This window comes from Macrobrachium rosenbergii, chromosome 2, assembly GCF_040412425.1.
Source record: "Macrobrachium rosenbergii isolate ZJJX-2024 chromosome 2, ASM4041242v1, whole genome shotgun sequence".
Classification (NCBI taxonomy): Eukaryota; Metazoa; Arthropoda; class Malacostraca; order Decapoda; family Palaemonidae; genus Macrobrachium; species Macrobrachium rosenbergii.
Window position 1 is genome coordinate 81,368,848 of NC_089742.1, and position 23,251 is coordinate 81,392,098.

Genomic DNA, 23,251 nt, shown 5'->3' on the forward strand with positions numbered 1-23,251 from the left:
TTCCTCACTCTATCGACTAGGAAGAGGATCCCAGGTATGGTGAACTCCTGTCAGTTCAGAGACTCACTCGGATTCCTCCCTCCAACGATTGAGTTTTCCTAATGTAAAGGGCCGATGTTTTGTATATCATGTAGGAACAAATCACAGATTTTTAAAGTAATTTGTATTTTTCCTAACTATACCAACCTGAGGTCCTTTACATCACATTTCATGCCCACCTCATGCTACCCCTCAATCTGGTACCTGAGCCGAAAGGCAGATTGAAATGTTTACATTTGGGCAAGCGGGACCCCCACCTACCAGACAGTAGTTAACTGCCTAACCACCTTGTTCGAAAGTTTAATGGCCATTTCCAGCTTCACTGAAAGTAATTCCTAATGTAAAGGACCTCAGATTTGTATAGTTAGGAAAAATACAAATTATTTTAAAATTTTGTGATATTAATAGAAAAGTACCAAATCACATATGAACATATAAAAGTTGTGAATAATATACAGTAATGAAATTTTTTAAATGAATCTTACCTCTCTATTATGATAGCTGTATTTTCTGTGTCAGGCAAGAGAACAATAGTGTGAAAAGTAACAAAAAAAATGGATAGTTTAGTTTGAACTGTCTATTCACTCATCCCTTTCGGGTGATATGGGCATCTATAGTTATCCATTCAGTTTTTTCTCTGTCGTTGGCCTGCGAGGACACATTGGAGAGTGTATATGAGATTTCATTGATGGTTAGATCATATTCTGAATTTAGTTTGATTTTTCTGGTTATGATATAGGATGTCATCCAAAGAAGAGACGGAGAAATCGTTTCATGTCTGTAAGGTGAAAGGGTGCAATACCTGCCTTTACTCTTCAGTTGTTCCTACACAAAATACAAACCATCGGTCTTTACATAAGGATATGCTTCATCGCAGCTGGAAATGACTGTTTAACTTTTAAACAAGGTGGTTAGGTAGTTAATTGATGTCCAACTGGTGGCAGTCCCACCCACCCAGACAGTAAGCATTCCCTTTGCCTTCAGCCACCGAGTGATGAAGTGCTGTTGTACTGCTCTCTGCCCTGCTTGCTGTTTTGCTTTGTTTTTCATCTGTTCCTGGTGGGATCATTTTTTTTTTTTTTGTATTATTTGCTTGTGTTTGTGATTCAGTGTGCAGACCACCTAAGCCCAAGCGGAAGGGCAGTGCCCAGCGTGTGCCCCAGCACCTCTTGAAGACCCTGTAACTGTTACTGCTCCTCCCTTAATGTAGACCCTCATGTCCTCTGTAATAGTTGCAGAGGGCATGACTGTGGCCAGGATTCAGTGTGTGATGAATGTCGTTCCTGGTCTCCTGTGCAATGGGTGAAATTTTTGTAGAGGAGGAAGCACAAGAAGGCTTCCAAGGCATCATCCAAGGATAACATGCCTCCGATGGCACCAGTGGTTGCCGACCCTTTTTGCTATTTCCTTTCCCCTGTGAAGCTTCCATGCCTTGCTGTCACTCCTACGGGAGCGATCTCCCCTTTATCGTCTTTGCTTGCTTCGTCAAGTGGAAGTCAGCATTTTGGGGTGGGTGATCAGGACAACTTTGCTCGATATTCTCTGTTTGCTCAGAAGGGGAAGAGGAATCCCCTTCAGTGCAAACGGAGACTGCCGCCCCTAACCTGACTTTCACTTCCTCAGGAGAGACTGAGGAACTCCGGGAGACTTGGGTCTCTCTGGGCCTTTTGGGTGTTCCCTCAGCGCAGGGCTTATTGAGTCACATGATGACTTCCCATCCTACTGTGATGCCCCCAGTGACTCATGCAACTGTAACAGCCACAACAACGACTGTTATGATGACTGCAATGACGAAGACATCTATGAATGTCACAACTCATGCTCCACCTCTTATGACCCCGGCTGCTGTTGACCATGTGTCTCCGCACACCCCTCTATGATCTACCATGCAGTAGCCCATCCTTCTGCTGTGCCTGCATCAGGGGTCAGCTCCTCCACGCTCTCTTGAAGATGTCGCAGAAGAAGTCGAAGAAGAGGAGTCACCAAGTGTCGTCTTCATTGTCTGCTGCCACCTCCTTACCTTCTATTCCAAAGCTCATTAGCAGAGGAAGAAGGTAGCTTCTAAGGGGAAGACAGAGGGATCTCTCATTTACTCCCCAGTCCTCGGACTTGGGGGCTGTTTCACAGGTCCCAGGACACAGGTATCCTGACCAGCTAGCTCTGCTTTCCGAGGCACTGAGAGAGATTCCCCCTTAGCACAACCTTCTGTGTCAATTGCACAAAGAACGGTACCACTGGTCAGTGGGGTCTTGTGCACTTCACGGATAGAAACTATCCAGCATCTCTTTCGAGCGAGAGGGTTTTCTCGCTGCACAGTGACAGAGATGTTGGGATACCTCCGTCAATCCTCCACAGCTGTGTACCAGGGGAAATGGGCCGTCTTCTGTTGTTGGTGTTGTGGACAGTCTCTCTGGTTGGAGCCACTATTCAGCAGGTAACAGACTTCCTAGTCTTTCTTAACCGAGAGAAGCTTCTCTCTGTCTCAGCAGTAAAGGGCTATAGGGCCACCCTGGGCCTAGTCCTACAACTGAAAGATGTGTATATCTCCTCCTCCCCGGAGATTTCTGCTGATGAAAAGCTTCAAAAGGTCTTGCCCTCCCAGGGAACTCAGGCCCCCTGAATGGGATGTGACTCTTGTTTAGGAGCCTGACTCATGCACCTACAAGCCTTTACAAGAGTTGTCAGACAGGGATCTGACCCTCAAGACTGCCTTCTTGCTTGCCCTGGCATAGACAGAGAGATTGGGTGAACTTCATGGAGGTTCCTTCAATGTTAAACACTCGAGGGGATGGGGATAAGTTACGCTCAATTTCACCCCAGCATTCATAGCGAAGGCTCAGAATCCGTTGGTCCCTGACTCCAGATTTGAGGCCTTTATGATCCCCTCCCTGGCGGACTTTGTTGCTAATGATCCAGACGAGATGCTACTCTGTCCTGTTAGAGTGCTACAGTACTATCTTAAGAGGGCTCGACATCTCCTGCCTGAGTGTTGACGACTCTTTGTTAGTACAGTACTGGCTCAACCAAGAAAGAGGAAAGAGGTGTCCAAGAACACTGTCTCTTTCTGGCTTCATGAAACAATCAAACAAGGGGGAGGAAGACACCAGTCAGTACGTTTCGAGCAAAAGTTCATGAAGTAGGGGGCATTGGTCTGTCCCTCGCACTCAGGAAGAATCCGTCAGTTCTTCAGGTACTGGGGCGGGAATGTGGTCACATCAGACCATTTTCACATCCTTCTACTTTTGGGACATGCCCACAAGTCCTTGAACAATTTTTCCTTGGGTCCTTTGGTGGCTGCTCAACAAGGTGTGTGTGTGTGTGTGTGTGTGTCTCTCTCTCTCTCTCTCTCCCCCCTCCCTTTCTCTTCAACCTTCCTCTCCCTGTGGGCAGAGGATAGGTAGCAAGCCGTCACATGCTGGGTAGGAGCAAGTCCTGCTTTATTGTCCCCGACACTCAGATTCAACCTAGCCCTTTTTCAAATGATGTTGCGTACAACCCATATATTTGAAAAGGCCCAGAAATCTGACAGTTCCATACTCCGTTCAGCATGTCAGAGGCACAGCCCTCTTCCATTATTTACAGTACTCGACCAGGAAGAAGACCCAGATGTGGCCAACTACCAGTCAGTTCAGAGACTTACTCGGATTCCTCCCTCCAAGGAAGTAAGTCTTCCTTGTGTAAAGACCAACAGTTTGTATTTTGTTTAGGAACAAATGGCAGTTGTCCCTACACAGTATATAAACCTTTTGGTCTTTATACAGTAATAGGAATTACCTTCAGCGCAGTGGAGACCGGCCGTTTAACTTTATTCAAGGTGGTAGAGTACGTATTTAACTACTGTACTGACTACGGGTGGGAGCTCTGCCCACCAGTTGCCATACACTGTACTTTGCTTTTGGCCGTTCGACTGATTTGTTTATTGTTATGTTTTAATGATATCTGGAAAATAACGTTCTTTTGCGATATAATGCCAATCCAGCCCCTTATTTTACCCTTGTGTGTTGCATATTCAGTATTCTGATATACAGTAATACCTCTATCATACACGGTTTGAGTTGCGCGAATTCACAGAAACATGAACTTTTCATTGGAACCTAACTAATTGTCATATGTGATATTTTTACAGACACGCAACATTTGCAAAATCCTCAAGAAACCCTGCAGAAGTGGTTGTATTTAATCTTTTTATGTAAATTACAAGTTTTCATGCTTTGATGTGTAAAACTGGAATGAAAGAGTTGTATTATTTTTATTTTTATACATAAATACTGTAGGGTACTAAAATCACAACGCAGCTGTTGATGTAAACATCTCTCTCTCTCTCTCTCTGGTACTTTAATATTTGCTTTGATGTATAAGTTCTCTCTCTCTCTCTCTCTCTCTCTCTCACTGAGATAGAGATTTTTTATGCATACGTAACATACATGTTTATTTTGTACTGTAGTTTTATAGATAAAGGTGATGTTACTTTGTTATTAATTTTTTCATATTTTCCTTGCTATAATTACAACATTTATACATTTCTGTAGTAAATTGTGTACAATTTTAAAAAAATACATATCGATTCCCAGTCTTCTTCGAAGCTTTGGAGTGAGGGGTAGAAAATGTTGCCCATTCAATGGTCAAATATGTTGCTCACTCATGATCAAATAAAATACAGTATGTACCGCTACAAAGGATACTGAAAAATCTCTCTCTCTCTCCTTCATAAATCACAAATTTCCATCTTTTGATATCTAAGTAGGAATAACTATCTCTCTCTCTCTCTCTCTCTCTCTCTCTCTCTCTCTCTCTCTCTCTCTCTCTCTCTCTCTCTCTCTCTCTCTCTCTCTCTCTCGGCACTGTAATTAACGAAACATGACTTACAGTATGGTATTAAGCTTTTAAACTCTAGAAATAAGGATTTATTGTATGTATTAGCATTTTTAGTGACCGTAACAAACTTATCCTCGCCTTACATGAGAAGTTATGGAACCTAACCTCGCATAAGTTGAAGGTATTACTGTAATTGTTCAATCTGATACAATGCAACCCTACAACTATATTAACTTTGACAGTGGTAAAACTAGTTTGATGTTTTTTTGCTTATATCTGGACATAACGCTCTAATATGATATAATGCAATTCCATCCCCCTATTTTACCCTTGTGTGTTGCATATTTAGTATTCTGATATAATTGTTAATTCTGCCATAATGCAACACTATAACTTTATTAGTCTTCAGAGTGGTAAACTGGTTTTTTATGTTGCCATGGCAACTAGCTTAAACTGGTTTCTTGTCTCTGCTTACGGCTATGACTTTACCTTGTCTTTTTAAGAGAGTTTTATTCCTTCTCAATGCAAAGAAAGCTTTTTATTCTGAAAATGATTACTTGACATTTGAAATGTTTTGAGTTTTCAGATATTGTAGAGCTCACAGGACTTGGGAAATTTGGGTTCTTTCGGTAGCAATACCTGCAGTATTACGGGCATGCAAGCAGCTGTTGCTTGGGTTCCCACGGAACCTGTGGCTTGACTGAGAAAGAGAGAGAGGGAGAGAGTCCAGATTGTGTGTGCGCTTATTCCCACCTTCCCATTCCCCACAGGAATGGTGCAAGGGTCCCGAGACAGCGATAGACTTGTGGTAGAAGTCAAAGAAGAGAATTGAATTATCATCGTCTTTGCCTTCATCTGCTTTTGTTCTATCTCTCCTGGGTGCTCTCCCACATCTTCGTACTCGGGAACTGTGCCTTGGGTCTTGCAAAACTCTGCAACACAGGAGCACCAGGTGAGCGGGTTTCCTGATACGACACGTTGAAGAGGTAACCCGGGTCACCTGTACTAGTTCCAGGAAATATTTTTCCCAAACTAGTACGCACCTCCACCTGTGTTTCTTCGGACACTCAGGTAGAGGAAGTAACGGAAGATCGATATAGTCATGAATCGGGAGCTCCAGGTGCACGAATCTCGAACAGGACTCATGTCACCGTGGGTACTTGGGTTTCCTCAAAACCCTAAGTTACCTTTACGAGTATCATGGAGATACCCCCACAGACTGGTATAATCCATCCTCTGCTTGAGTTTCCTTGGGCACTCGAGTAGAGAGAGCAACTGATGATCAGTCTAGTTGTGAATCGGGAGCTCCAGGTACGCAAGTCTCAAATGGGACTTGCGTCACTGTGGGTACTCAGGTTTCCTTGAAACCCAGAGTTACCTCTACCAGTATCGTGGTGATACCTCTATGGACTGCTATAATCCTCCTCCTGTTCAAGTTTCTTTGGACACTCGGGTAGAGAAAGCAACTGACTGTCGATCTAATTGTGACTTGGGAGCTTCAGGTGCGTGAGTCTCGAGCAGGACTCATGTCAACTTGGGTACTTGGGTTTCTTTGAAACCCGAAGCTACCTTGTACCAGTGCCATGGATCACTCTGCTTGATCCTTGAATTCTTGGATAGTAGAAGCAACTGATGCACGATGGATTTGTGATTCAGGAGCTTCAGGTGTGTGGTCTTTCAAGGAGACCTGTGTTACCCCAGGTACTTGGGTTTCTTAGAAACCCCAAGTTACCTTTGCCAGTATCAGGGAGTTCCATGGACTGGTGTAGGCTCCGCTACCTGAAGGGAAAGGGTACATTTCCCTCAGGATGCAGTCACCCCTGATTGACAGAGGACCTACTCAAAGATCATGTGGCTGATCTCTCAGCTCAGTGATCTTGGGAAAGAGATCATGAACGACTACGAAGAAGACTTTATAGCACATTGTCAGGTTAGGCGAGTCCACGCCTGTATGTGAATGATCATTTTTCTTGTGACAGCCCTCATTCATGTTTGCAAGAACAGACTGGCTCACCCATGAATAGCTACTTTCACGTTCTTGTGAAAACATTCGGTCTCCCAGACCTCTATTGGTGTTGACGACTGCCCACAGCCTTACTCGCCTGCAGGGTCCTTGGCTTCCTACAGGCATAGTAAGGTGCTAGACTCTCTCACCTGTTCTCTTACCTCTTGGAGTTTTCCAAGAACCGGGTATCAGATGGTTGTGGGTTCAAGACCGGAAATGTTCATGCTTCCTTCCCTTCCCAACCACAGAAGAATATACTCTGGATTTGATATGCGGACCAAACCAGTCATATACTTGAGTGGTAGAGAGAACACAGGGTGACCCGAGTTTTCCCAGATGATTTGTAAGGTGTCGTCTTCGTCTTTGTCTGCTGCTGCCTCCTCCCCTCCTTCTTCTGATGCTTGCCAGTGGAAGAAGAGGGTCCCCGCCCCCAGGAAGCCCTGCCTCGCGGATTCTAAGTGGCTGCCTCCCTCCACAGGTTCCATTGGGAGAATTTGTAGTTTTCGGCTCAATTCGTCTGCCAAGACATTCATTTTGCCTTGTATGAAACAAGTGGCCAGTTTTTGTCCTGTTCTGGTCTGTCCAAATCAGGAGTGACCTTGCTTTCTCGAACAGGGAGGAGCGAGTTTCTCCTTGTAAATTGATGTATGCTAAGGCAGTGGTGTTGTTCAAGTGTACTATTACAACTTTGTCACGGACTTCTTCCTCGAAGTGCAACAGTTCTAAATGAATTGCTCTCAGTTCCTCTTGTTGATGTGAAGAAGTCTCTCCTCTAGAGACCAAGAACCTGAAATTTCTTTGTCTCTTAGATGGGCTCCCCAGCCCATGTCCGACATGCCAGAGAAGAAGTCTAGGTCCGGGTTCCAAGGGAGAAGAGACTTCCCTTCTGCATACCTGTCTGCAGACTGCCACCACCGCAGATCCTCTCTGATCTCTTCTGTTATTGGAAAGACGTACCTGTCCAGGTAAATTTTTCGGTCCCAGTTGATTTTGAGAAAAAATTGAAGGACTCTCATGTGTAATCTCGCCAACCTGATGAACTGTTCTGTCGATAACAGAGTGGCTAATAGGCTCATCCAATCTTTGGCTGAACAGGTCTAGATTGGAAGAATGTGGTTGACAATTTTCAGGCAGGATTCTAGTCACCTGTTGGACAGAAAAGCCTGAAAACTCTGAGTCTATCTGAATCCCCAAATACAGAACCTCTGAGAGGGGAATCAGCTGGGATTTTGGTAGGTTTATCAGTAAGCCTAGTTCTTGAGTTAAAAGAAGGGTACTCAGAAGGGTCCTCTATGCACTGATCTTTTGTGGGTGAATGAATTAGCCAATCGTCCAGATAAAGAAGAATGTCGACTCCCACTAGATGAAGCCACTTAGCCAGCAGGGAGTGAACTCTGGTGAAGATTTGTGGGGCCGTCAGAAGACCAAAACACAGGGCTCGGAACTGGAAAACTTCGTTCTTGAAAACAAACCGCAGATACTTTCTCGATGAAGGGTGAATGCATCTTGCATGTCTAGGGAGATCACCAATCGCCCTGACGAATGGAAGAGAGAACAGAGTGATCTGTTTCCATTCTGAACCACGTCGGACATGGGTAGGGGAGCCCATCTAAGAGACAAAGAAATTTCAGGTTCTTGGTCTCTAGAGGAGAGACTTCTTCACATCAGCAAGAAGGAACTGAGAGCAATTCATTTGGGACTGTTACACTTTGAGGAAGAAGTCTGTGACAAAGTTGTAACAGTACACTTGAACAACAAGGAGAAACTCACTCCTCCCTGTTCGAGAAAGCAAGGTCACTCCTGATTTGGGCAGACCAGAACAGGACGAAAACTGGTCACTTGTTCCATACAAGGCAAAATGAATGTCTTGGCAGACGAGTTGAGCTGAAAACGACAAATTCTCCCAATGGAATGGACCCTGGACCATCGGACCTGCAATGACCTGTGAAAGTCTTTCCTGGGTCTCTTTGTGACTTCCAAGAACCACTGTCTTACTCTTTATTGCTCCCCATTTCCGGACCCTCATGCAGGGGCAGCAGACGCCCTTCTGCAGGATTGGTCCAATCTATATCTATACACCTTCCCTCATTTCAGTATGGTAAGGGAGGTACTGAACAAGCTTCAAGCCCACTCAAATGTCAAAGTGACTTTGATAGCACCCTTCTGGCCACAGAAAGAGTGGTTTGCAGACCTCCTGGCCCTTCTTGTGGACTTCCTGAGACTCCTTCCTACGATACCAGGACTTCTCAGACAGCCCCACTTCTGGAAGTTTCGTCAAAACTTATCCACTCTGGCCCTGACAGGGTTTCATCTGTCTACAAACTCTTTCGAGCGACGGGTTTTCAGGACCTGCAGCAAAAGCAATTGCCAGTTGCAGATGCCAGTCCTCAAGCAAGGTATACCAGGCAAAATGGGCCATTTTTAGACTTTGGTGCAGAAGAAATAATATCTCATCTTCTAAGACATCTTTAAATCAGATAGCAGACTTTCTGCTTTATCTGAAATCTTCCAGGGGCCTATTCTTTTCAATGATAAGAGGTTATAGGTCTATGCTTAGTTCCATCTTCCACCATAGAGTCTTAGACATCACCTCAAACCAAGACATTTCTGACCTCATTAAGTCTCTTGACTCTTCCAGACCTAAGAGAGAACAGACAGATGCATGGAGTATGGATGTAGTTCTCAAGTGGATCACAGGCTTACAGTTTGAGCCCCCTTCACTTGTCTTCTCTAAGAGATCTGACCAGGAAGACAATATTTCTTATGGCCTTAGTGACTGCAAAAAGGATTAGCGAACTCCATGCAATAGACAAAAATGTTGGATTTTCCCAAGGTGACGCAGTTTGCTCTCTAACCCTGGGATTTATGGCAAAGAACGAAACCCCCTTCTAAACCCTGACCTTGTTCTTTCTCAGTAGATTATTTAATGGATATTTTGGGTCCTGAAGAAGAGGAGAGAGATCTTTGCCCTGTGAGGGCTCTCAGATATTATCTCCATAGAGTTGAAAAAATTAGAGGACCAGCCAGGAACCTGTGGTGTTCCGGCAAGAATCCGACTAGACCGCTTTCAAAGAATGCCATTTTCTTCTTTATAAGGAACCTCGTCCTGGAAGCTCACTCCCAGGTTGGAGAAGATTCTTTACCTTCCTTGAACATAAAAGCTCATGAGGTTAGGGCAGTTGCCACCTCTTAAGCTTATAAGCACAACTTTTCCCTTTCCTCTTTACTGCAAGCAACTTTCTGGCAACGTAAGCCGAAGCGACTTGGCGATAATTGCAGTACCCTGTGACCTTTATCTACTGCTGGAACAGTATTATGGGAGGAAGCATAGGGAGCTCCCCTTCCATCCTCCGTCACCTTCGTGTTGAACCTTAGTGTTGAGTTCCAGGGAAGTCTGGGGTTTACTCAAACACTGTATGTTTGAGTACCCACCAGTTTTTTAATGATTAGGTGATGATCTCTTGTTTTTAATGGTGTAGATGTTTTGGTTGGTTCTTTAATTATGGTACTGTGCCCTGGGTGGGGGCAAATACTTGGACTTTGTTGGTCATTGGAAATATCCTTCACCACAAAGCTCCTTATACTTTTTCAGCCATCGGAGCACTCCTTCGCTGGAAAGTATGGCATCAGTAGTGGCAGTCCTCAGCGACTTTCCTCCACACCACTACAGGTTGAGATGAGTGCCAACCAGAGGCAGTATCTACCTGCAGTAGCTCTCTCACCAGCTAAGGGACAACATGCATTGTTTCAATGCTAGCGTAATTCTTTTTTCAATGCATCAATCTAACGTATTGGAATAGATATGTCCATGAATTCCCACTTCCTGTCAATGTAGGATTCAGCGATGTAATTACTGGGTAAGTTACATAAATAAAAATTACATTTTTATGATAAAATAAGGTTTTATATATACTGTACGTACCCAGTAATTACAAGTAGAGCCCTCCTGCCTCCCTTCACATGGACTTTTCAGCAGAACAAATTGAGGCCAGTTGCTAAGTTGTTCCTCTTCTTCCCCAGAAAGTGGGCAGGGTCTAGTCACGTACTCTAGCAAGAAGTGTTACTGCGAATTTTGAAATTCAAGCTGCTGTGCAAGTAGAAACTACAGCGATGTAATTACTGTAATGGGTAAGTATATATAAAACTTTATTTTATCATTAAAAGGCCATATTATGATGCCAGATAATTTCCATTTATATGTTGTGAATTTCTATGGTAGGTGTAAGGTTGACTGGTGAATGGTTACTGGTGACTTAACCTTTTTCTCACCCTTCCATCCAGCAACTTAGAGCCGTGTATGCTCTGTCTTGCCAGATGCTGGTGAGTAATACAAGAAGAGCTCCCTGGCTTTTTTGCAATTGTTAAATGGCACTACCTCCTCTCTCATTATAGAAGTGGGGGATTATGGCTCCATAGCCTTATCTTTGTAACTTGGCAAGGTGGTCTTCCTGTCACAAATGGAAAATCCTTGTTTTGAATTTAACTAGAATGAGGTTAGGAGAAAGCCAGATTCTGGCACAGGTCCTTGTCAACTTGTAATTCACATAGCCTATGCCAGGCTGTGCTGATGGTTGCAAGAGACTTCCTTCCTCTGATAATTTTGCAGTTTTCTTAGGTATACAAACTTTAATTTTTTATCATAATCCTACTACCTCTAACCAACCCCATATACTGAAGGAGACTTTGGTGTTGGCAGTCAAGTGAGTGGGTTTGTTCCCTACCCCTTCATTTATTTGCCACTATTAATTACTTTGTTACCAAGCTTCAACAGCTGGATTAGGTTTTACTGAAGGTGTGTACATATGAAAGACTTAAGGATTGCAAATCTAGGACAAATGCAAATTATCATGAGTTTTCACTAGTTGGAAGGAGAGGATTTGCACACCTCTTGATTATGGCTTTACCAGTATGTGGAGCTATTTGATGTGCAGTTTGTCGGCCCTTAGTGGCTGGTAAGTCTTGATTGAAAATAAAAGTTTGTGTCTATGGAATTTTACAAAATGTCATAGTTGAATTTTTAGTATTATGTCTTGAATAGATTTGGTTCATAATTATAATCTCCCTTTCATTATGAGAAAAACATCTTGTTCCTTTCAGGTGAATGGTGCGATGGTAGGGAGTATATATGAGGTGGTGCGGCTGGTGGGTGGACTTCGTGGCAACCACTTCACCACTGCCACCACCTCCACTGCGCCCAGAGAAATAACTGCAGCTCTAGCTACCAGGTTAATAATTTTTTTTTTTTTGTCATTTTCATTTGAAGTTTGAGGTTTTTTCTTATAGCCTGTTTGACACTAATAAAGGTTTCACTATTTAAATATATACAGCAGAATACTGTTTACGTTTGTAATGACCATGATTCTCAGGTAGGTAGCATAAGAAAGTGATAAGTCATCTAACAGTTTGAGTTCTAGATGTGCAAGAGGAAGATGAGGTGGTAGTTTAGTAGTAAAATACTGTATATATATTTTAAAATGAATGAGGCAAACTTAGGGAGACTTAAAAGTTCAAATGATGTTCATATGAATCTATTATTCATGAAATACTTATTCTCCGTGTGAATTGACTACCATCACACCAACTTGAAAAATTTTATAAGATGAAAATACCCACTACATAAGCCCAGTTTGTTCTCTGTGGCTCAGAAGGAAAGAAATTATCATTCATCTATATGCTCTTTCAGAGATGGTCATGTTGCTCCACTTCCCATTATTGCTTGGCTTGTCAGTTTTTTGTTCGTTTCTTGCTTCACTTTGATGTTTTATAATTAGTTTGTTCCTACACAATATACAAACCATTAGTCTTTACAATAGCAGTATGCTTCAGTGCAGCTGGAGACTGGCCATTCAACTTTAACAAGGTGGTTAAGTATGTAGTTAACTACTGACTACGGGTGGGAGTCCTGCCCACCCAGTTGTTATGCATTCACTTTGCTTTTGGCCATGGAGAGAAAGAGCCGTGCTGCTCTTCCCTCTGCACCTGCCATTTGAAATTTGACTGATTAGTTTGTTTATGTTATGTTTTCATGATATATATATATATATATATTTGTGTATTGCTGTATTTGCTTATACTGTATCTGGAGAATAATGTTCTTATAGGATATAATTCAAATTCAAGCCCTTATTTTACCCTTGTGTGTTGCCTATTCAGTATTTCTGATATAATTGTTAATTCTGATGTAACTCAACCCTACTAATTTACTAGCCTTAAGAGTGGTCAAACAGGTTTTTTGTTCCTGCACAATATACAAACCTTCGGTCCTTTACTTTAGGAATTACTTTCAGCGAAGCTGGAATGACCGTTCAACTTTTGAACAAGGTGGTTAAGCAGTTAACTACTGTCCGGTTGGCAGGAGTCCTGCCTGCTTGGATGTAAACATTCCAATTTGCTTTTGGCCATTGAGTGATGTGGACTTGCATCTCCCATCTCTGCCCAGCTTGCCATTTCGCTGTTTTACCCAGTGGGATCTTTCTTTATTTTTGTGATCTTTTGCTTAACTGATTGTGTTTTTTGTTTTATCAATATGCAAACCCACAAACCATCTAAGCCAGTGAGGAAGGGCAGTGCCCAACGTTTGTGGTCTGGCATGGGCCGTAAACCGTGCATGCACCTCCACTCACCTATCGATGTTGAACGTTATGTTCTCTGCACCAGTTGCAGTGGGCAGTAACTGTAATCCTAATTCGACTTGTAGTGAGTGTTGTTCCTGGTCTCCTGTGCAGTGGGTGAAGTTTACCAACAGGAGGCAGTACAAGAAGAAGGTTTCCAAAGTGTTGTCCAGTGGTTACTGCTGATTACGCCTTTGGTTGCCGACCCTTCTTTGTTTTTCCCCCCTAGGTTGAGAGCAAAAATATCTATTTTGAGGCATTTCCTTTCTCAGGGTTGTTAAATGCAGACTTGTCCTTACTTTAAGGTAATGAGTTTGGCACTTTTGTGCTATATACAGTAAGGGCAATTAGCCACGTAAAAGTAAATCTAATCCTTCAGGCCAGCCCTTGGAGAGCTGTTAATCAGCTCAGTGGTCTGGTTAAACTAAGATATACTTAACTTAGAGTGTACTCAGAGGGTAAGTGTAGGCAGTCCCCGGTTAACGGCGGGCTCAGTTAATGGTGATCTGGTTTTATGACACTTGTCTAGCGACAGAAATCGGGAATTTTCGGTGCCGAAAATCACAGATTTCCGCTTATCGGCGCCGATAATTGGGTATTGGCACTGATACTTACCTAACAGAGATGCCAATAATGGAAAATCGGCGCTTTTTGATGCTGATAAGCCCTGAAAAAGTGAAGGAAATCGCCGATTTTCGGTTAGTGGCGATTTTCGGTTATCATCACACCCCCAGAACGGAACCCCCACCGATAACCGAGGACTGCCTGTATTAGAGATGATACTAATCATTATGTTTAAGGAGGTGCGAACACTACTATGTGTAAATACTGTGCCTGTTTTTCTCTTATTTGGTCAAATTAACACGTGTAACCTCATCCTGAATTATTACCTTACTGGAGGTAATTATTCATTATGGAAATTTTAGTGGATGTACTCAGCTGCTGAGATAAGTAATAGCAATGGAAGGGCCTCAACATCCAGAGGTTGGATGTACTGTAGACAGTGAGCTGTGGGCATCCCCTGTTATGTACCTGTTTGTGACTCAGCGGTCTTATTTTTGCTAATTTTTTGTTCACCAGTGCAAGGTCCTCTAGCTTGGACAGGGACACCAAACTGTTCCCTGGTTAGGTCTAGACTGTAATGCCTTTCCTACTTTTGCTAGGTTTCAGGAAGTCATCAATGTATTAGGGCAACTTTGTAAGTTGTCTCTCGACATTGATTACCCCAGGTGACCAGGAAAGGCTGGATTTCCAGTTTCTGTCAGTGGTGAACGCAAGCAACCGAGAGATGAAAGGTTTAATCACAATCCCACAAGCTACAGATGGCTGCATGGTATGGTCCATGGTTCTGGTGAGCTCAAGGCCAGATCTCGCAGTATTAATACCATTATTAGTGCTGTGAGAGAATCTACTAATCGATTCTGCCAACACCAGTTGTCAGGGTGTAAGTCGTGGTCCCACATTAAGGGTTTTTTTTCCAGAACTGAGACCTCTGTAAATAACATGGTTAGGTTTCTGTTGCTTCTCAGGCATGAAGAAACTTCTTGGTTGCAGTCTTTAAGGCTAAAGGACAATGTTGGCTTTGGCTATAGGCTTGTCTGAAGATAAAGACATCTCAGTGTTTTTCAGTGTGTTAAGGTGGAGTTTCCCAGGTCTCTGCTATGTACTTTACCTTGGAATCTCTATGCAGTTCTTTAGTTCATTATTTTGTCACCCTTTGAACCATGTAGAACAAGCTTCTTGTAAAGAAGTTTTTTTGGAAACTTCACAGTAGCCTTAGACACAGCTAAAGAATGAGAGAGCTACAATCTTAGATAAAGTAGGTTTTGCTAAAGACAAGGCAATTCTTTTTGCCTCATTTTTGGCTAAGTACAATTTTGGGCTAGACCCGTACCTACAGTAGTTTCTTCATCTAGCCTGGAGTCACTAGGGCTTGGGGAACTTGACCCCTTGGGAGTCCAGTACTGACTTTAAGAAGTGTTAGAATTTCATTAAAAGGATTAAACCTGATGTAAAGGTTGTGTGTATAGCAATTCGGAAACCCGAACTTCTGACGAATAGGAATGTAATGTCCTTTTCATTAGGTCTTTGGTTAAGGACTTCCATGCTAATTTCTATCTTTAATGGAAGGTAAACCTCTTGAAATGTGAGCAGTGGCTACAACTTGTAAATTTGGAAAGGAGTTATCCTTGGATAAGATATTGAAGTCACTCAGTGGCATGGTAATCTTGAATTTGCTTTGGTTCACCTTCTTGTTGCTGAGATTAAATACGATTGTTGTAGAGCATTAACTCCTCTGGTTTGTGCAGGGGATATCATGTCCTTAATCAATAGGTAGCCCTTTTTGGCATACTGCCTGTTAAACCTGGTTGTGGTTTTTGGGAAGCTTGAAGGTACTCAGTGTTGAGTATTATTATTATTATTATTATTATTATTTATTATTATTATTATTATTATTATTATTATTATTATTATTATTATTATTATTTTGGCCTATCATAGTCATCCTATTCAACTGGGTGGTTTTTATAGTGTGGGGTTCCAGGTTGCCTCCTGCCTTCTGTTTATAGTAGCACACTCTTCTGCATGAGTCCTGGAGCTACTTCAGCATCTAGTTTTTCCAAATTCCTTTTCAGGGATCTTGGGATCACACCTAGAGTTCCTATGATTATGGGTACAATTTCCACTGGCATATCCCATATCCTTCTTATTTCAATTTTCAGGTCTTGATACTTATCAATTTTTTCCTCTTTCTTTCTCATTTACTCTGGTGTCCCATGGTACTGCAACATCAATGAGTGATACTTTCTTCTTGATTTTGTCAATCAGTTTCATGTCTGGTCTATTGGCATGTATCACCCTGTCTGTTCTGGTACCATAGTCCCAGAGGATCTTTGCTTGATCATTTTCTATCACTCCCTCAGGTTGGTGTTTGTACCACTTATTAATGCAAGCTAGCTGGTGTTTCTTGCACAGGCTCTAATGGAGGGCTTTTGCTACTGAATCATGCCTCTTTTTGTACTGGTTCTGTGCAAGCACCGGACATTCACTTGCTATGTGGTTTATGGTCTCGTCTTTCATATTGCACTTCCTGCATATGTGTGTGAGATGTTCTTTCCATCTGTTGTTCTCTGAACATGTCTGGCTCTTAGGGCCTGATCTTGTACCACTGTTAGCAGTCCTGTATCCTTCTTGAGTTCTCCCCTCTGTAGCCATTGCCATGTTTCATCACTGGCCAGTTCTTTAGTCTGTCTCATGTTCTGCCCATGCATTGGTTTATTGTGCCATTCCTCTGTTCTGTTTATTGTTCTCCTGTCTCTGTATATATATGGATCTTCATCTACTTTTATCAGTCCTTCTTCCCATGGACTCCTTAGCCACTCGTCTTCACTGGTTTTCAGATATTACCCCAGTGCTCTGCTCTTAATGTTGACACAGTCCTCCCCCTTCCTTTTGTGTTATTTAGTCTGTCTGTATTTGCTCTTGGGTGTAGTGCTTTGTGTACTGTCATGTGTTTCCTAGTTTTCTGATCTATGCTACAGAATTCAGCCTCCGTGCACTCCACTACTCCTTCACTGTATCTGATTACTGGTACTGCTCATATGTTTATGGCTTTTGTCATGTTTCCAGCTTTGAGTTTTGACTTGAATATCGCCTTAAGTCTCTGCATATATTTGTGTCCTTCATCTCTTGGTATTTTATATTCTCACCTTCTATTGTTCCCAGGTATTTGTATCATGTCTCATCTATGTGTTTGATGGTACAGTGAACCGCCCGTATTCGCGGGGGATGCGTCCACACCCCCCCCGCGAATAGGTAAAATCCGCGAATGCTTAAAACCCCTCTAAAAACACTTAGAACTGCCCATTTTGATAGCTTAAACCAAGAAAAACCCTGTAAAAATTCTTATACCTGAATATTTTAATAGTTTTATCACAAATAGTGCATTTATTCATGAAAATTATATGAAAATACAGTAATTAGTGAATATTTCTCAGTGAAAAATACCGCGAATGGGCGAATTTTCCGCGAATGATTGCTAGATATGTTCCACAGAGAAACCCGCGGATGCATGAGTCCGCAAACCATGAGAACGCGAATACGGGGCGTTTACTGTAGCTGTCATTTTTTACGTTGAAAAGGTATATGGTACTACATGGAGATATGCAGTATTGAAAATATTACATAAAAACAGCATCTGTGGACATTTACCTAGGTTTATCCAAAACTTTCTGACAAATCGCACTTTTCAAGTGAGAATTGATGATGTATTGTCAAGTACATTTCCACTTGAAAATGGTGTTCCACAAGGAAGTGTCCTTAGTGGCACCCTGTTTACTTTAGTAATAAATGATATCAGTAAAAATCTACCAATTGGAATTAAAAGTAACTTATATATGGATGATTTTGCCATATACAGTATTATTCAGTACCTCAAATAAAACATGCAGAACAAATCATTAATAAAAGGGTAATAAAAATAGATGAATGGGCCGTATCTGTAGGCTTTAAATTTTCAATAGATGAAACTCAAGCAATCATGTTTTATAAAAATAAAAAGTGGAAAAGGGGTGAAGAAATAGATTAAAAATCAGAAACCATAGTATACTAATTAGCCAAACAGCAAAATTTTGGGGATTAGTATTTGATACTTGAACTGGAAAGCCCACATAACATACATGAAATCAAAATGTAAAAAGAGCCTTAAATCTAATTAAAAACTATCAAACAGTACTTGGGGAGCTGATAGACATACCCTTACTGTACTGTGTAAAGCAACAGTGCTGTCTATCATTGATTATGGAAGAAATATGTGGCTCAGCATCAGATGCAATGCTGAAAATGTTAGACCCAGTTCATACTGAAGGCCTTAGAATATGTTCAGAAGCCTGTAGATCATCACCAAATTCATCTTTACAAGTTGAATATGGTGTGACTACCCCCCTCTCTCTCTCTCTCTCTCCTCTCTCTCTCTCTCTCTCTCTCTCTCTCTCTCTCTCTCTCTCTCTCTCTCTCTCTCTCTCTATAGAGAGTTGGTAACAATGAAGAGTGCCCTGAGAATTCAGACAAGTGATTCTCCAACCAAAAACTTATTTGCATTAAGAGATGTATTTTAACAATAATTTACCACCTCTCCCAGATAGATCTAGAAGATTGTTCAAGTCACTGAATTTAAATATACAACTACCTTCAATTGTAAAATTACCTCCTCCTTGGAATATGAATAAAATTAAAATTTGCACACATTAAAATATTAATAAAAAAGTTACTCATCTACCCCAGAACAGTTCTACAGCACACAGTAGAACATAGAATCCAAAAAGGTCCACATTATGCAATATATACAGACAGATGTAAGTCTCAGTACAGAGTGGGATATGCTGCAGTATCCCAAGACAAAATGTATCAGTTCTCTCTACCTGATAATGCGTCAGTATTTACAGCTGAGTTATGTGCAATAGCATGAGCCATAGAAATAATTAAAGAAGCTTCATTTAATAATTTTGTGATTTATACTGACTCCAGAATGCTAAAGAAGCCATTCAAAATTACAGTCCAAAAAATAGTATTGTACATCAAAAAAGTTTTCACTCCATAAATTGTATGATAATGGAAAAAATATTGAAATATGTTGGATCTCTGCCCATGTAGGGATTAAAGGAAATGAAGAGGCTGATAAAGCAGCTAAAGAAGCAGTCCACATGACTGGGGCTAATGTAAACATCCCTATTAGTGGCTATATTAGATATATAAAAACAGTCATTGTAAGTAAATGGCAAAATAAATGGAATGAAGAACCTGAAAATAATCAATTACAGTAAAACAGATAAAATCCAGTGTTGGAAAATGGAGTTCATCATATCAGAGAGACACATACACAAGTAACTCTGATGCGTCTTCAAATAGGCCATACTCATTTGACACATGGACACTTAATGAACAGTCCACATGGCCCTCCTCCTGAATGCCCAGAGTGCAAAGTATTGATAACAGTCAAGCATGCAATGTGTGAATATCTAAAATATAACCTGTAGCGAAAATCACCAAAAAAGCGCCGGAAATCGCCGATTTTCAGTTAATGGCGATTTTTGGTTATCATCACACCCCCAGAATGGAACTCCCGCCAATAACCGAGGACTGCCTGTATTTTTAATACTGTATTATTAATTTAATGTAATAGCCAGTCTTGTTTTTTAGTGTTATTATTATTAACAACAGTATTTTGTGTGTACCCGATACAGTACATTCTGGAGTGTTATAGGCTACCTAGCCTAGCCTATGGCGCTCAGTCTACCATCGGTCATACGGCCGCATTGGTCGTAGGCCAAATTTTTTGATACAGTATGCATTTAAAAATGTAAAAAGTGCTTCTAATACGGTAAGTTATATAACTCTGAACTTATTTAATTGTAATTTGTGTAGTGTTTTGTATAAAAAGGCAAGGTTGGGGTAGTGACTGGTGGTCAGGAATGGATTAATCCATTTTCAGTTATTTCTTATGGGAGAAATTGATTCAGAATTCGACAAAATCGAATCTCGTCGCTCCTTCTGGAACAGATTAGCGTCAAGAACCGGGGCTCTACTTTACTTATATAGTGGCTTTAAATATAATTTTTTCAGCAACTTTGGAGAGCACAGGGAGAATAGATATGCAGGTATGCCACTCTTTGGAACAGTTACTGTATTACTAAGCTGGTGCTCATCTGCAAAGATACTACTTTGACTTAAAACTATATAGAATCTACTGATCTTGGGAGACAACACGCTAGAAACTTTTTCAAAAAACAAAGGGAAGAAACCCTCAGGATCTTCACCCCACCTATCAATATTATCCAGAATTTTCTTAACATCTGTGGAGTAGAATGCAAATTTTGAAAGAATAGGTTCTGGATGACAAGTATCAGGGAGATGGACATCCACAGCTATTGGTTAGCTTCAAAAGCTCAATGAAGCAGTTCAGCCTTTTCCCTAGGGCCAGTAACCAATCTACCACCATCTGTTAGTAGTGGTGGAATGGAAGACAAGCCTGACCCAAAGATAGATGATGCCAATTTGGTCCACCACAGATGAGGCTGAGTAATTCCTTCAAGTTTTCTCTTCAAGGAATTATTGTAATTTCTCTCAGTTGTATGGTAAGTATTATTTGCAGCACGGTGGGACTCAACAAAAAAGGTGTAATTTTTATTTAAACAATGAGTTGAATTTGGTCTGTTTGTCATGGTAGGCTCTTCTATATGCATCATCAAGCCATGGCTGGTCATTTGTCCTAAATTTGAATACCTTTCTAGGGACATATCTTATTAACCCTTAAACGCCGACTGGATGTATTGTACGTCGACTAAAATTGTCTGTCGGGTGCCAAGTGGACGTATGGTACGTTGACTACAAAAAGTTTTTTCAAATATTCGTGGAAAAATAGTTATAGGCCTAGTTTGTGAAAGATTTTAAATCACGCACCTTGAGGGATGCTGGGAGTTCACGTATCATGCTGTTGTTTTGTTTACAAGCGTGATCCGGCTGCGCATGCGCAAATTTCTTTCTTCTCCCACTAGAAAGCATCAGCGACGCATCTCAGAAATTCTTCCATCACTTTGTCGTAATTTTTGCACCATTTTATATTAGCCATTAAATAAAGTTTTATATATGAAAATGTGCACAATTTCATGTAAAATACAACAAAAAACAACCCATGGTTGTAGCTTTTATCAGTTTTGAAATATTTTCATATAAATCACGATAAGTGCCAAAATTTCAACCTTCGGTCAACTTTGACGCGACCGAAATGGTCGAAAAACACAATTGTAAGCTAAAACTCTTACATTTTAGTAATATTCAATCATTTACCTTCATTTTGCAACAAATTGGAAGTCTCTAGCACAATATTTCGATTTATGGTGAATTTTTGAAAAAACTTTTTCCTTATGTCGGCTTGCAGTAACTCGGCCGAAAATCTCAGAAATTCTTTTGTCACTTTGTCGTAATGTTTGCACCGTTTTATATTAGCCATTACATAAAGTTTTATATATGAAAATGTGTGCAATTTCATGTAGAATACAACAAAAAATAACTCATGGTTGTAGCTTTTACCAGTTTTGAAATATTTTCATATAAATCACGATGTGCCAAAATTTCAACCTTCGGTCAACTTTGACTTGACCGAAATGGTCGAAAAACGCAATTGTAAGCTAAAACTCTTACATTCTAGTAACATTCAATCATTTACCTTCATTTTGCAACAAATGGGAAGTCTCTAGCACAATATTTCGATTTATGGTGAATTTTTGAAAAAAAAAAATTTTCCTTACCTCCACTCATGGTAACTCGGCTGAAAATCTCAGAATTTCTTTAGTCACCTTGTCGTAATTTTCGCACCATTTTCTATTAGGCGTTACATAAAGTGTTATACATGAAAATGTGTGCAATTTCATGTAGAATACAAAAAAAATAACTCATGGTTGTATATTTTATCAGTTTTGAAATATTTTCATATAAATCACGATAAGTGCCAAAATTTAAACCTACGGTCAAATTTGACTTGAACAAAATGGTCGAAAAATGCAATTGTAAGGTAAAACTCTTACATTCTAGTAACATTCAATCATTTACCTTCATTTTGCAACAATACGTGAAGTCTCGGTAAGCACTGAAAATATTTCAATTTATGGTAATTTTCAGTTTTAGGTGTTATATAAAGTGTTATACATGAAAATGTGCACAATTTTATGTAGAACACAACAAAAAATAACTCACGGTTGTAGCTTTTATTAGTTTTGAAATATTTTCATATAAATCATGATAAATAGAAAAAATTTGACCTTCGGTCAACGTTAACTCGACCGAAATGGTCGAAAACTGCAATTGTAAGCTAAAACACTTACAGTCTAGTAATATTCAATCAATTACCTGCATTTTGCAACAAATTGGAAGTCTCTAGCACAATATTTCAATTTATGGTGAATTTTTGAAAAAAACTTTTTTTACGTCCGCATGTTACGAATTCATGCATCATTTTGTGATAATATTTTCTCTGTGTTGCTTTGATCGTTTTACAATTTGTTATATACCAAAATCATCGCAATTTAGTGTAAAATACAACGAAAAAAAAATCTCATTAGCTTTAACCGTTTTGCTCACAGCGCGATTTGTATACAATTATATATGACATTGTTTTTTTTGTGCTGTCATATATTTTAATATTTATATATGATAATGATATTTTTTTCATTTCTGATGGTTGCATACTAAACTTCAGGCAATGACTAAAAAAGGAGCCAAAAATGAACTCTTAATCTTAAAAACTAAGCATGCTGTGATTTTTTGAAAAAAACTTTTTTTCCGCTTTGGCGCTAACTCCCGAACGCCGCGGGCATAAAGCAGACACTTTTGTAAATAGAGGCTCAGCGTTTAAGGGTTAATATAGCCAACAGCTTTCTAAACCTGTCATTTGTTTTAACCAGAATATCTACCTTCCAGTATGTAATAACTAACACTGGATTACATAGTTTCTTGACCTTCCTTCCTTGTTGAGTGAGGCTCATAGTCCTCTCACAGGCGTAGGGCCCTACCACTCTGTCAACCCTATGCCAGACTAAGCACAAGGGTACTGGAGTCCTTGCAAAGGCGACGAAGACCAAAAGGATTCTAGGTGGTTATTCAACTTCCAGTCAGTTGACAGAGACAACCTCCCTCTTAAGGAGTGAGTTTCCTATCAAAAGTTGATGCTTTGTATTTCCATAGGAACAAATACCAAAATTTTTAAAGTTATTTTTTCTGGGTATAT

General features: G+C 40.7%; 1 protein-coding gene across 2 annotated transcripts in view; it reads left to right on the forward strand.

The window, feature by feature from the left end:
• Positions 1-23,251, forward strand: part of ca (claret) — a 307,235-nt gene that overhangs the window by 26,686 nt on the left and 257,298 nt on the right. For both annotated transcript variants that reach the window (XM_067121505.1, XM_067121496.1), the window contains exon 2: positions 11,957-12,084. In XM_067121505.1, the coding sequence (XP_066977606.1) occupies positions 11,969-12,084 (116 nt within the window). In that variant the 5' untranslated portion in view covers positions 11,957-11,968. The remainder of the gene's footprint in view (positions 1-11,956; positions 12,085-23,251) is intronic.